The sequence below is a fragment of the Hoplias malabaricus genome, chromosome 1 (assembly GCF_029633855.1).
Source record: "Hoplias malabaricus isolate fHopMal1 chromosome 1, fHopMal1.hap1, whole genome shotgun sequence".
In the NCBI taxonomy this organism is placed as follows: Eukaryota; Metazoa; Chordata; class Actinopteri; order Characiformes; family Erythrinidae; genus Hoplias; species Hoplias malabaricus.
The window spans coordinates 10,044,618-10,059,016 of record NC_089800.1 but is presented as its reverse complement, the minus strand read 5'-3'; the positions used below and the strand labels follow the sequence as shown (position 1 = coordinate 10,059,016).

Genomic DNA, 14,399 nt, shown 5'->3' with positions numbered 1-14,399 from the left:
TCATCACCATCTTTTTCACTTAGTCCAGATTCAGGAGTAGCTCCTCCAGAGAGACCCTTGTGTGTCCCTGGGCCAACCAAGAGGTATAATCCCTCCCATCTACCCTGGGGCTTCCTCTCCGTTGGCCGTGCCCGGTAGACCTCCAGCAGGAGGCATCCAGGGGTAAAAAAAACACCCGATACAACTCAACTAGCTCCTCTCAGAGGAAAGGAGCAGTGGCTACTGCCCCTCAGCTCCAGGGTCTCTGGGTGTGGTGTGTTCTACCTGTGCCTGTGTGGGTTTTCTCCATATACTCTGTTTTCCTCGCACAGTCCAAGCATGTTAGATAGATGGACTGTGTGACGTTGCACCAGTGTGAGTGAGCGACTGGGTGTGTGTTCCTGCCTTATGTCCAGTGATTCCAGGCGGGCAACAGACCCACCACCCTGATCAGGATGAAGTGTTTACTGAAGAATGAATGATTGACTATATATGGGTAGGAAATACTGTTATTTGATGTATTCACTACTCTACATACAACTTCAGAGGATTAGTACCTGATGTGAGCTGGAATATTTTTACTCTTATTCAGTTACTCAAGATAAGGTAAAAAATACAGACCTTCATTTCAATATAAAAGACTTCATTTCCAGACTGAGCTGTGTTCTCTGGAGAGATGGAGCAGCATCCAAGCTCTTTGGGATGTTATAATAATAATAAGAATTATTATATATGTATATTTATTTATATAATAATACAATTATTATATACTGCAGCACTTCAGTCCAGAAGAAATGTTGGATAATTTTCTACTTCAAACCTAACCAATAGAATGAGAGACAGGGGGCTTTAATTTTCCAGCTGATGATATCCTGGGGGTTTTCTACAAAACAGGATTTCTCCATTTAGCCAACTGTTACCAATAGTAAAGATCCGAGGGACTTTTCTATTGGACTGTACTCATTTTAGGCTTAAAGGAACACCAGGTTAAGATTTTGCGCCTGGGCTCGCTCTAGCAATTCATTTTTACAGTATTGTACTGAAATCAAAGGGGCGGGGTTCCTACCCTCCTCCAAAATTACATAGTGCAGTTTCTGCAGTGCTGATCCCAGAGTAGCAAAAACCAAGGCCCTGCTCTTCCTGTTACAGTCCAGTATTCCATCACAATGGATTTAAAGATGCAATTTCAAAGTCAAAATATCGCGTAATGTTCCTTTAAGTAGCTAACTGCAATCCCGGGAGCTACTCCACAAAGCAGGATTTGTATAACTCCCACTTTAGACTTAATTTATCAAGCTAACTCTGAATGTCATCTGTAAACACCGACAAGTACTGAACTGTCGATGTTGGAGCTGGAATTGATCGAGAAGATTACCGATCAGTTTAATTGATTATTGTGATGACGTGGCCGTGATTAAATGGAGGGAATCGTCCACAGCGGCCAGTCCTGAGGAAACCTGCAGCTTTCAGTATGTAAACAAAGGCCAGAAGGTGAGTCCTGGACACTTCTGTTGTAGTAGCACTTTCAGGAGCTCGAAAAATTAGATTTAACCAGCTAAAGTTCCAATATCAGTGTTAGTTTCTAGTGAATGGGGGCTGTGCCACGCGCTAGAACAGTTGGTTAGAAAACAAGACTTGAGTAATGTGCAAGAGACGTATTTCAGCCCTTCTCCTGTTAGATATATGTAAGTTGAAGATTGTTTAATTTAATAAGCTTTGTTGAATACCGCCGAGGTTCTGTTTAGCCGGCTAACTTGAAGTCAGATATGTCCAATAAGAAAAACACTCAGTCAGTTCCACAATGAGGATTTACCCAGCTAACAAAATTACGTTCCTGACGTGGGGGGTCATTTTATTTTATTCACTGCTGGTATGCTCCACCCAACGTAGCAGGAGATGCTAGTTGGTCAGCCCAAATTTACCTCATCACTGGTTCTGAAGGTGCCTGAAGGAGAATGAGGTGTTCCTCTGAACTGGGGACGATATACTGTCCTCCAGGAGGAAGACCTCAATGAGAATGCGTTCCCGGCTTGAGGAACACCACACTAACCGAATACAGAAAGAGTAAGCTCAGTTTTTAAGAAACGGTTTATAAGAAGAGTCTGTGTTCTGCTGATACTTAGTCTGTGGAACTAGTTTTTACTATCGGGGTAGAAATTTTTTAAGCATCTGAATTTTTTTCATCTTCACCATCATTGAGACCCCTAGTCATTTCACAAGGCATATAAAGACTTATTTGAATTAATTTTGCTGATTGGCTGGTTTGGTAAAATATGCTATTTTTTTTTTTTTTTCAAAATTATCAGCTAGGGTGAAAATGTGCATCAGATTTAGGGTGCGCTGCATTATGGGAAGACTGTTTCCACCAATAGAGATGCCGCAAAATACCAGAAATCAACAGTGTTTTTCAGTGACGATCCAGCATTCCTGACAGACAAGCCAATTAAAAATAAAGGTCATTGAAACCAATACATACTACATGCCATTTTTAAGTTGCTTCTTGATCTATAAGAGCTCTTACTAAAGCCATTTTAACTCCTCAACTACTGAGAACAGACATAAGATCTCAATTATCAATGACCACTAGGGTGACCAGACGTCCTCTTTTCCCCGGACATGTCCTCTTTTTTAGACTTAAAAAATGTCCGGGCGGAATTTCACAAACGTCCGGGATTTTGTTTTTCTAGAGCTTACATAGAACTTCGAGAAGCGTTTCGTTCACAAACTAGTCCCGCCCTCCTCTACTCCGATTAGTTCGCTTGAGTGAGAAGGGGGCGTGGTGAAGTAGCCTAAAATCTTCTGATTGGACGGTCTGACTGTAGAGCTACCGTTATTGGTCGATAACCTTTTTTGTAAATATTTAATTGGTCAGTCTGCACGTCAGTAGTTCTTCTTTACTTCAGGCAAAGCTCATGTACCCACCCTCATCTCGAGCAGCTATGCCGAAACGTAACGTAAGTTCACGGATGAATTAAAAAAGAAATTCCCATGTTTTCCCATGTGTAGCAAATAAAGGTGTAAAGGACCTAAAAGCACACATAGGTTCAGCTAAGCATACAACGGAACATTGGTTCAGCTAAGCATACAACGGCAGCGAGGGGCGTGACCTCATCACCCCCCCCCCTCCCGTCCTCTTTTTCACCATCTCAGATCTGGACACCCTAATGACCACTGCATACTGAATTACCTTATTACTCTTCAGTAAATTGGCCATAATTGTTACATGGATACTCACTAATGTCATTACTCATCCTCATCTTAGTAGTGGATGTCTTTTATTCTGTTTTTTGGATTCCCTTGCTTTTGCTGTCTGTTGTTTTTGTTGTATATAGCTTTGTGTCATTAAAAAAAAGCTTTGCCTTTTGCCAGGCTGCCATTGTAAATAAGTTGTTCTTAATGACTTGCCTTGTGAAATAAAGGTGAAATACATTTTTTTTAAATTATCTGTGTAAGTAACTTCATTATTTCTATTAAAAGTTTTGCCTTTTTGGAGACCCCATCTCTCAAAACACCCATAACAAAAAGTTTGAATTCCATCACTGCAAAATCCGCAGACAGCAAGATGTTGAGCGAAAAAAGAATATCCGCAAAATTGAGAGGATGAAAAAAATGTAAGTGTACCCAGAGGAAGGTTGTGTCAGAAATGGCATATCTGGACTGGATATGTTTACTGTAATATGAAATACACCACTGCACCAACCTAAATGTGACAATTTAAAAACCATCAATTTTGGAATTTTCAGAATCTATAATAATTTTTAGAATAAAAAAATCTAAATTGTATTCCTCCATTGTTTGACCAAAATCATTTAAGGGCTAATTTTATTGGATGTTTATGCAAAGTTGACATTCATTCTCCTGTGTGCAGGCATGAAGATGGAGCTCTTTATGCTCGCACAAATCAGAGAGAAACTGCAGAGCTGGTGGAGCACTCAGCTCAGGGCATGATGAGACAGTCCAGGAGCACGGGCCCGACACTATTCTGGAATCTGGAGGTGGATGAGCTGATTGAATGGACCAATTCACTCAACTTTGAGGAGTAATTCATTCATTCATTCATTATCCGCTTATCCAATTCAGGGTCGCAGTGGATCCAGAGCCTACCTGGAATCATTGGGCACAAGGCAGGAATACACCCTGGAGGGGGCGCCAGTCCTTCACAGGGAAACACAGACACACACACATTCACTCACACCTATGGACACTTTTAAGTCGCCAATCCACCTACCAATGTGTGCTTTTGGACTGTGGGAGAAAACCGGAGCACTCGGAGGAAATCCACGCGGACACGGGGAGAACACACCAACTCCTCACAGTCACCTGGAGCAGGAATCGAACCCACAACCTCCAGGCCCCTGGAGCTGTGTGACTACGACACTACCTGCTGCGCCACCATGCCACCCCAGGTATAATTCAGCTATAATTAATTTTCACATACAAAACAAATCAATATGCTTGAAATATATATACTGCAGGGGCCTGTATGTGAGCCTCCGTTTTGGTGTTTCCCCGCTGCTAACATTCAGCTATTTGATTTATACTGGTATGTAAATGAGTGGAAGAATGTGGGCACCAGTAACTCTACAGCGCTTAAAGAAGGTATAAGGTCACTTTATAGTTCAATGCGTTTTCTCGTTTAGAACACTGTTGTCTACAGCCATTGCTTTAACTTTATAATGGCTCCACCTTCTGGCTGTTTACTGACCGCTCTTTCCATCACTTTCGCTTTCTGTTTGCAGATAACCAGGCGTTTTTCTTTAAAGTTGATCCCTGTAAATATTCCCAGCTCACACAGGACAGCTGTCAGGTGGTCAGCAGCGGTGGTCTCCTTGGTCATGAGTCCAGTCTGATTTAAACAGAATTCTAAAGAGCTCATATCTCAGACTGGGTCATACGACACAGTTCATAGGCATGGTGCTATTCTACATATTTATAAATGGATGCTTGTAAAGATTTGTGAGATGGTTTATTGGGTAATGTGTAATTTGTACTCATGTAAAACACACACACACACACACATATATAACCTACCGGTGATTAAACAGAATTTTAGACAAAATGGCACATTTCAGCACTTTTCCATTCGCAATATAATGTATTGTTTTTCCTTCATTGGGTTATTTTATTATTCTCTATAATTTAGACTAATAAATCATTTTAATTCAGCACAGTGTCAACATTTTCACCATGATAATTTTATATAAGGCATACACATTATTATGTCTGTCATATAGTTGTTGGTAATATTTGTTTTGTTTTCCACAATAAAAGTCTCTGTGAATTTCTCTTTGAAGAGATTAAAAATTAGTTAGATCCTGGATCCTGTACACAGGACAGTTTTCTGAGTGGTCTACAGTCAGTAGTGTGCCAACGTTTTACGCCAGTGGAGCGAAATGTGCTTGCTAGTGTATTTTTTTTCTCGTTTCCTGGACAACGTGCCGGAAAGTGTACAAAAACAAGAGGACACTTACACACACATAACGACAAAGGTTGTGGGAGTTAACAGACTCAGCCACCCTTGCTTAAACAGCACAATACTGTCGTCTTACGAACTGATCGGTTTGCCGATTAGCCTGAGATTAAACTGATACTGATTTAACACTTCTTCAGCGCTTTATTTTTTCGTTAGCGTTTTCGCAGGCTAAGGTTTTGTCGTTAGCCTGAAGCAGGAAGTTTTTTCTTTACCCAGTAAAATCTAAAATTCGGAGGATATAAGACTATTCGGTCTTTTTTATTTTTGTATTTATTTTATTTATTTTGTTATTTTTTTGTCGGTTTCTCTTCAGAAAAATGGACGTTGAGAAATATTTAACTCGTATTGGCTGCTCTTTTCCCTGTTCTCCAAATCTGGCGACTTTGAAACTTCTGCACCTCCAGCACTTGTTTACGGTTCCTTTTGAGAACCTGTCCATTCACATGGGGGACAAGGTCCACCTTGACCTTCCTCTACTGTATGAGAAAATAGTTTTAAAAAGGAGAGGGGGGTTTTGCTTTGAAAACAATGGCCTTTTCTCTTGGCTTTTGAGCAAGCTGGGGTTTGATGTACATATTCTTTCTGCTCAGGTGAAGAACCGCTTTACCAAGGCCTATGGCCCACCATTTGACCACTTTATCATGCTGGTGAACCTCAATGGGCACAGATGGCTCTGTGATGTGGGCTTTGGGTCAGGGTTTCAGCTCCCTCTTTCTCTAGAGACGGACCAACCCCAAAAACAGAGTCATGGAGTGTATCGCCTTCGTACTGAGGATAATGTCATATTCATGGAAGTACTCTTGGACAATGACTGTGTAAAGATCACAAAAGAGGACACAGCATGGAATGCATTGTACAAATTCACCCTCACCCCATGTCAGAGGGATGATTTCAGAGCCATGTGTGATTACCACCAGAGTTCCATCAGCTCCATCTTCTTCTGCAAATCCCTTTGCTCCCTGCTCTTACCAAATGGAAGAGTTACCATCATAGGCCGTAAACTGATTATCACCAGCTTATCAGCTGAGGAGGGACAGCCTGAAAAAACCGAAACAGACCTCACAGATGAAGAAATTACTGAACTTCTAAGGGACAAGTTTGGAATAGTGCTTCCCTCACCATTCACCCCAAAAGATGTTGACATTGTGCCCCCACCAGTCATGTATTGAAGTTGATTATATTATTGATTATACATTAATCTGTGCCCAAACTGTAATCAATGGCTACAAATTGTATTGTATTATTGTCTTAAATGTGTACACTTTGATGAAGGATTATGGGAACAATACATTTGTCTTCTAAATTCTGAACATGCCAGATATAACCTGAAAATATGAATTAATAAATGATCTTATTTTGATTTTAGGATGTTTTATTATCTAGCACTCAGTTCTAACCCTTTATTACTGAAGCTATATGGAGTTTCTAATTACATTGTGTTGAATGGGACAGCCGGTCACATTAGAAATCATTTACATATAACATGCTTCGAAAGAGTAAAACTAGTAAAAAATTAGTAGACAGCAAGCCTTTTGATACTAATTAGACAAAATTTTAATATGAAAAACAAGGAAGTGACTTTAATATTATGGCTGATGGGTTTATGTGAGTGTGTATTTCTCTTATTGGGCTGGAAGTGGGCTTTTATCATTTGAAGGACCACAGTACACAGATCCGGATGTTTTTCAGTGTCAGAATATTTTCTAAACGCTTTTCTGATAGAGGGGATGTTTGTAGCCTTTGGCTTTCCGTAGCAGTGTTTTTTTTCCCCTGAGGAATAAGAGGCAGGTGGGATGTTGAGTTTTGGGAGAATGGCGAAGGTAAATAATATAAACAGGAGGCTGCACGGTTGTAAACCCGCCTGTTTTAACTGTATTATCACAGTGTGGCTGCATTATTTCTATCACAGCTGGAATATAACAGTCTTGGTCCAAAAGCTGATTCTGCTGAAAACGCCAGCTCATTCTACGAATTCCACCTTAAGTGGCTTAACTGATGGAAACATATCTTTAAGGTGGAATAAAGCGTTCTAACAAGAAGCTGCGGGGCCAACATCGGCTTTGTGTTTAAAAAAAGGTTAATGTGTCTTTAAAATTAATTTCTCGCATCAATGTTGTTGCAATTTCAGTCCATGATTTCAGAATATATTCAGATGCCGGAAAAAAAACGCTTAATTTGTGAAAAATCTACATTATTCTCCATGTTCTAAGCTCCATTGACCATAAAGGTGCACTTTGAAGCTCTGTAGTTACAGAGTGTATTCCATCTGTTGATCTAACCCCTAAAACTCCTCACTCATGAAAAATATCACATAGACATTTTAACAAAATAAACACCATGAATTTTAAGAGGTGTCTTAATGTAAATAAAAGATTACATTTTGGTTGGTGGGGTTACCTGGTCACTCACCTTACATATCATTTTAAATGTCCTTTTGTGTGAGTTTATCAATGTAAAATTGTGCTTTTCTCTGTGTTGCAGTTGGCATCGCCAGTGGTAGTGTCTGGCTCTCTTTACCCTGTGTCAGGATCAGTTTTTGCTGACAGTGAAACTAAGGAAAGTGATTTTGCACTAAGAGTAGATGAGGTAATTTTTCATTACAGAAACTTTAATCATTAGGTAGCACCATGTAATCTATGGGTGTCACACCTTAATATGGGCCAGCTTTGATATTCTACTGACTTCAAGTGGTTACGATGTTAACAGAGCAATTCCGAGTTTTCTCATTTTTTTATACACCCTTCCAGAGAAAACTGAAGGTTAGGCTGAATCTCTGTCTTTCAGCTTTCCCTCTATACCACCCCAAACTCACAAGGGAAGTATGTCGAACCAGAGGTTGGCCAAGTGGAGCAGGGTGTAACATCACTGAGGAAATCAGCAGAGCCATACATGGTGTGGTGCCAGGTAAATGCCATTCTGCATTGAGACACAGCTACAACAGCTGTGAAAGAGGTTTAATAAAGCAAAGAATCAAACATATTAATTAATTTTCAATTGCTGTATGTGATTTTTATTTTTTTGCAAACATAAATCAGTTCTGATCAGTACCTTATTTGTTTTTATCCCTCTTTAGGATAAGATGTCATATGCCCTGGACAAAGCTGAGGTATTTTGGAAATCAATTCTTGATTTGGTGATAGATTTTTGATGATCTGCTGTTGTCCAACATCTCATACTTTTTTTTACATGTCCAGACATTTTGTAAGAACATTGAACCTGGTTTTGATGCAACCGTACAAACTGTAAAAGGTAAAAACATCTAACCTCTAATATATTGTTGTTGTCATGTCAAAAACTCATAGCTCTGTTCTTTATCTAATTTATTTCAATTAATCCCAGATTATCTCTACATTGTAAATTGTCAATCAATGTAAATGGTCCTGACTTTTAAAAATAACATATATTAAATTTAACAAGTTAAAGACTTTATTTTCTGCTTTCATAGCACCCTTTTTTGATTAGATTGAACAGTAGACTTTCTATTGTGTTTTGCATCCATGTTACTCTCAAGCTAACATTTTACTGACAAGGGTGGGGATAGACTTAACCTACTAAAAATGTTATCAGAGAGTAACATTCAAACAAAACTGACAGAGGAATTTTGCAGTGTGTACATAACCTACAAGAAGAGCAGGTCAACAGGGATGTATTTTAAGTTTCAGACTCATAAAAACTGCAACCCTGACACACCAAAGTCTCTCATCACTCTCACACTGTTTAAGCAGTAATGTGATGAAATGTCCTTAATGTTATTTTCCCCAGCTATTGTTCACGGAGTCTAGATGTTACAGTACTTATTTAAAATACTACAAATTCTGAAGACTGTTAGCATTATACATGCTAAAACATAATGCTCTGTTTGTCTCAGACTTTCACCTTCCCACATTAATTTATAATACATTATACCATTTCAGACACTTATGAGTTCCTCAATGAGCCTCCATCTGAGTTCTACCCAAGTGTTGGTGTTGTGGGTTTCTCTGGAATCCTTGGACTTTACCTTGCAAAAGGTATATATATATATATATATATATATATATATATATATATATATATATATATATATATATATATATATATATATATGATTATTGTGAAATTCTGTGGTGCCTTGTGTTTTGTATATGGACTGTTGGTTAAACAGACAGGTGTGTTTTTCAGGCTGTAGGGTGAAAAGGCTGTTATTTCCAGCTGGGCTAATGACTCTGAGTGCCTCCCTTTTCTACCCACAATACACTGCTTCTCTAACTAAGGCAAGTTCATATATATATATGCATGTCTGTTTAATGATCCTCTAGGAAGTTCAAGCTGTGAAGTGCGCTCTAGAATAACCAGCATTTCCTTCCTGCACTTGTTCTGAGGGATGACCTCATGTGGAAAAAAGTGGGTGGAGTCTGTTATTTTGAGAATTTTTCCATTATCCAGCAGAGCAATACAAAGTAAGTAGATTCATCCATGTGTCAAATGTAGACAACAGAGCTTTACAGTTGGTCAGTGTGTTTATTTAACCAGCTCCAAAGGTCTGCTGGTGGAGCCTGTGGCCATTGTGTGGAAAAAGAAACCTAATTTACCATTACTTCTGAATCTGTGCTCAGTTTAAATAAAGTTATGAGGTTTTTTGTTTTATGAAATATATTAAAAGTTTATATATATATATATATTTCCATTTTCTTTTTTATTTCCAGATGGGCAAAGATCAGATATCCAGCTGGGGTTCACAGGGTCGTGTACTTTTAGAAGGCCTTTGGAAGGGAAAATCATCAGGCTAGGATGAGAAGATCCATGGGAGAAGTGAAGTGGACAGTCGTAAGTGTTATATGTATGCCTCTAATGCACTATGATCTCAATAATGTACCTTTAAGTCATAAACAAAAAAACACTGCTTGGTTTATTGATCTAAGAGTCAAACATTTACAGCGCGAGGTGATGCAGAATGATGTAGTGCATGCATTATGCAAAGGTTCTGCAAACTATGCCATTTGCTGTATGTTTATTCCAGCAGATGAAATCAGAGGTTTTTTTTACTGATTGATATTTAGAGAGTCACTTACAATTCAAGGACATTTCTGACAGTTTCAGCACTTCTGTGCATTCATCATATGGATGGAGTTCTGTGTCCACAATTGTCATTCAAAACGTATTCAAAAAGTATTCGTCTCCTCTATTGTTTGTGTTCCTCTACTGTTGTCATTATAATACCTTGATATTTGTATCACAGTTTTAATTTTATTAATTTGTAACAGTTTTAAGATTATAAAATAATGGAAGGTGTATTGATTTCTTGACAGTTCTGACAGTATTTTTTGTGTGATACGTCAATTTCATTATTTGATCTTTATAGGTGAATGTTTATTTATTCTTTGTTACATTGTGGTTAGTTGTTTCTGAGTGCATCTGTGAGATGTCCAGATAAACATTTTGAAAAGAAATGTACCTACTGTGCTCATCAAACAATGATTATATTTTTTCCCCAAACATTTCCCATACAGTTCCAGCACTTTCACATTCCTGATCTTTCAGTGTCTGTTTGAAGGCCACATCATACTTGGATACTAAGATATTTTCAGTGTTTTGACAGATAGGCCAGTATTTAGAGCAGAAACTGTGGAAACAGTGGTTTCTGTTTAATATTTCACAATGTATTGCCTCAAAACAATGTAAATAATGTTGAAAAACATGAAGTTGGCCAATATCCTCAACCAAACTGAGCTAATGTAATTCAAACCTGAGTCTCCCAGCCTTTCAACGGTAGTATGCTTTTTTCTTTTTTTTTTTTTTTTTAAACAGTTTTTTGCTGTATTTATCCATCTGTTTTATTAGTAGGTTTCTTCTTTACAGTGGAATCTGATAAGAATCAGGTGTAGGACGAGTCTAGGTCAGGCCCTCATTTGCTAGAACTTTTGCCATTGATAAATCATTCCAGCAATATAAAGGTTACATAAGTGTTGTAATCTGGTCACTTCAGCCAATCAATAACAGCATCCGTCTAGACAGTAACAAAGAGGATCAAACGTATATTTATGTCTTAGGAACATCTCGGTGATAACGAAAAAAAGGGAATCAATTCTGTAAATGGATAAAATTCTAGTTTGTATATATGGTAGAGTTTGCATTTCTATAGACGACCATTTAAATAAAGTCTGAGGCAGTTCCCAAATTGATCATTGTTGGTTACCCTGGTTGAGAGACACTTATTTATAATTTAATATTAGTGCCAAATATATGTTGCAGATTTTGTGCACAAAATAAAAAAAATGATTTGCAGAAATAAAAATAAAAGCCTTACCCTGTATCCCCTTGTGTTCGCTGTCTCTTACCGTTAATCAATAACTCGACGGAAAGCTGTAAGTGTCTGTTATTATGCTAAGACCCATATGCATGACAGGTTAAAGTTCAGCTCAAGAACTTTCTGGAAAATATGTATACAGCAACACTAGGGCAAACCATAAAAGTAAGTTAATAACTTAAACTTATGAAACAGTAATACTATGCTTCGAGATGTTTGTTTTTATGGGGCATATTGACTGTAGTCTGTAGTCAGTTTCTCACCTGAGATCCTTGTACAAACAGTATGGGTTGGTGATTGTTTTGGGTCAAAATGAAGGTCCTTGACCCAAAACCATGGTAAATAACCCTTTATGACATACTTCAATTGAAAACCAGCAAAAGTGCAGTTATGCCACCTACGCCATATCCAAATATTTGTAGACAATTTTTAAAATTATTGCAATCAACTACTTTAAGGTGCACCCATTGTGGACAATATTGGCATTCAGTTGTGCACATACTGCTTGCAGGATCTTAGTAGAATGCATTTCTACAAAATAGTAAAGGGAGGAAGAAAAATGCCCAAGCATTGGCTAGAGGGGTTTACAAAAAAAAAGAACTGCGACAGAATTGAGCTTATAACTATGTTCTCTGGAGTAATGGACCATCATCTGAATGTGGTCCATGCGTGACAGTCTTGGGGCATGCGTCATGTCTGTAACAGCTGTATTACACTTATTGTACTTTATCACCATTTACATTAAAGATATCCTGTTCTTAAATAAATGGAAGGACTTTGAATTGGATCAAACCCAAATATATTTATATTACCCCAATAACCTCCCTCTCTCTCACACACACACACACAATATCAGTTGTAATCTTCGTTTCTGTTTATGGACATAATTAATGGATAAATGCCTGATATGAGCTCTTAAAGTGAAAGTGCATTTTAAAGTGAAACGTCTGGAGGGAGACTTGGGAATGACAGACTGAGCTGGCGAATTTGAAATAGTGTTGTGTTTTGAAGGTTATATTTGGAACACAGCTCAGTAAAATGAACATAACTCCTGTCAGTGCAGTGAACTGTAAATTCTGACAAATATAGGGTTTCACCTGTTGGATGTCGTCCTCTGACACGTTTCAGGCCAGAGACTAAAATGTTTTTTTTTCCCTCAGTGATCTGTGGTCATTGGGGAGTGTCTGCCATCAAAATGCATCTTCACTGCAGAAACAGAACTGCGGCAAGAATGACCAGATGATGCCACTGAAATTTTTGAAAAGTTTATTTTCTTTTAAAGAAGGTCAAAAGAGGTCATCTCACAATTGCACCTTGCCATCATAGTCTAAATATTCTTTGCAAATGTAGATGCTTTAATCTGTGTGTTACTGTCAGATTGGGCTTTTGTCTGGGAACCTGTCCAAAGAGTCTGATGGCAGTGATGCAGTGTCTAGCTTCTGAGAATTCATAACCCCAAAAAACAAACATTGCACTTTCCAAACCATGACCTGGGGATGATTTTGGCTCCCTGACTATATTCCTGACTGCACACAGGAACAAGTATTTGAACCCTGTTTTACCAGGATTGGGTAATGTTTATTTATTTGTACTTCAGCTGCTTTTGTCACCAGTTGGGCTTTATCGGCTATCGGCAGCTAGGATAAAAGATTTTGCTGATTTGCCTGCTGGTTAATAAATATTCATGATAATCATACAGTTAGTCACAGGCTGTCACCCCTGGCTCTTGACCACTTTAGTCTGAGGCTGTATCCTGTTAGCAATCATTTTTCTTGTCTGAATTTCCTTTCAGCTGTATCTCACAGATAAGCCTGCTCTTGTTAACACACTTTTTCTTCCCAAACAGAAATCCACTGGAAACTTCTGTCATAAATAACTATTCCAGGGCCCATAACATACCCCAGGGATGGTTCTAGGTGTGTTGAAAGTTTCATCATTACTGCTGTATGTTGTGCTGGAACATTTTTGTATAACTATTTGATCCAGTGGGAGTTTTCCCCACTTAAACTTAGCTAAAAAGCTTGATGCTATGGTTGTGTTTCTCAGTCATGCAAATTTGACATTTTACAAAGAAAGCTGGCAGCATAAGAGTGCGGGGCACATTTAGACAGCTGTCAGACAAGCATTTCTCTAGGTTCACTCTAAGGGCTGTTCTTTGTAGCATAAAAATAACTTAGTGGTTCCAAGTGTTTTTTAAATACAAAATGTGTCTAGTCACGTTATTTTAATCTCCCTTTTGGTGGCTGTAATATATAATTTAGATTTTTTAAAGCTCTGCAGTGTGCTGGATTGACAATAGTCCAACTACAAACATCCAGCCAACAGCATTCTATGACCATTGATGCAGGACTAGAAGATGATCAACACAAACTGTAGAAAGAGATGAAGTATCAGACACTGTATCTAGGTGAACAAACTAGTCAAGTGTGTCTTATAAAAGTGGACAGTGTAATATCTCCACTTTATATGGTTCATAGCAGAATAAACACCAATCTTGGATTTATAAATTACTGAATTATTATCCACCAAGCCTATCAAACTCTAAACACTAAGCAAACACTTTATTAGCCTTTTGTTTGATAAATTCTTGACTAAAACTAATCTGTACTGACCTTTGAGCCCCAAAATAATCGCCCTACCTGCTCTTATACTGAAATGTGC

The 14,399-nt window shown here is 38.3% G+C and overlaps 2 protein-coding genes across 4 annotated transcripts; both read left to right on the top strand.

Annotated features, from left to right (window-relative positions):
- The first annotated feature begins 5,381 nt into the window (after positions 1-5,381).
- On the top strand, positions 5,382-6,776 carry LOC136710731 (arylamine N-acetyltransferase, pineal gland isozyme NAT-3-like). Its single transcript, XM_066686517.1, has one exon. It carries the CDS (start codon positions 5,770-5,772, stop codon positions 6,619-6,621), a length of 852 nt encoding a protein of 283 aa, XP_066542614.1. The 5' UTR covers positions 5,382-5,769; the 3' UTR covers positions 6,622-6,776.
- Positions 6,777-7,125: 349 nt separating this feature from the next.
- Positions 7,126-12,415, top strand: apoob (apolipoprotein O, b). 3 transcript variants are annotated; one of them, XM_066678108.1, is made up of 9 exons: positions 7,127-7,272; positions 7,934-8,038; positions 8,237-8,356; positions 8,526-8,558; positions 8,647-8,701; positions 9,367-9,462; positions 9,614-9,705; positions 10,138-10,258; positions 10,942-12,413. In XM_066678108.1, exons 1-8 carry the CDS (start codon positions 7,246-7,248, stop codon positions 10,219-10,221), a joined length of 612 nt encoding a protein of 203 aa, XP_066534205.1. In that variant the 5' UTR covers positions 7,127-7,245; the 3' UTR covers positions 10,222-10,258; positions 10,942-12,413. The 3 variants fall into 3 exon arrangements, with proteins under 3 accessions (XP_066534206.1, XP_066534205.1, XP_066534204.1); XM_066678107.1 differs by having other exon boundaries at positions 10,138-12,411; XM_066678109.1 differs by lacking the exon at positions 9,367-9,462 and having other exon boundaries at positions 7,126-7,272; positions 10,138-12,415.
- Positions 12,416-14,399: the final 1,984 nt, after the last annotated feature.

What these genes read in the sequence shown, in the direction of transcription:
- apoob (XM_066678108.1), top strand. Translation starts at nt 7,246, where the DNA reads ATGTTGAGTTTTGGGAGAATGGCGAAG. An exon ending in GTTTTGGGAGAATGGCGAAG is followed by an intron (nt 7,273 to 7,933) that starts GTAAATAATATA and finishes TCTGTGTTGCAG; the next exon opens with TTGGCATCGCCAGTGGTAGT. An exon ending in ATGCCCTGGACAAAGCTGAG is followed by an intron (nt 8,559 to 8,646) that starts GTATTTTGGAAA and finishes TTACATGTCCAG; the next exon opens with ACATTTTGTAAGAACATTGA.
- LOC136710731 (XM_066686517.1), top strand. Translation starts at nt 5,770, where the DNA reads ATGGACGTTGAGAAATATTTAACTCGTATTGGCTGCTCTTTTCCCTGT.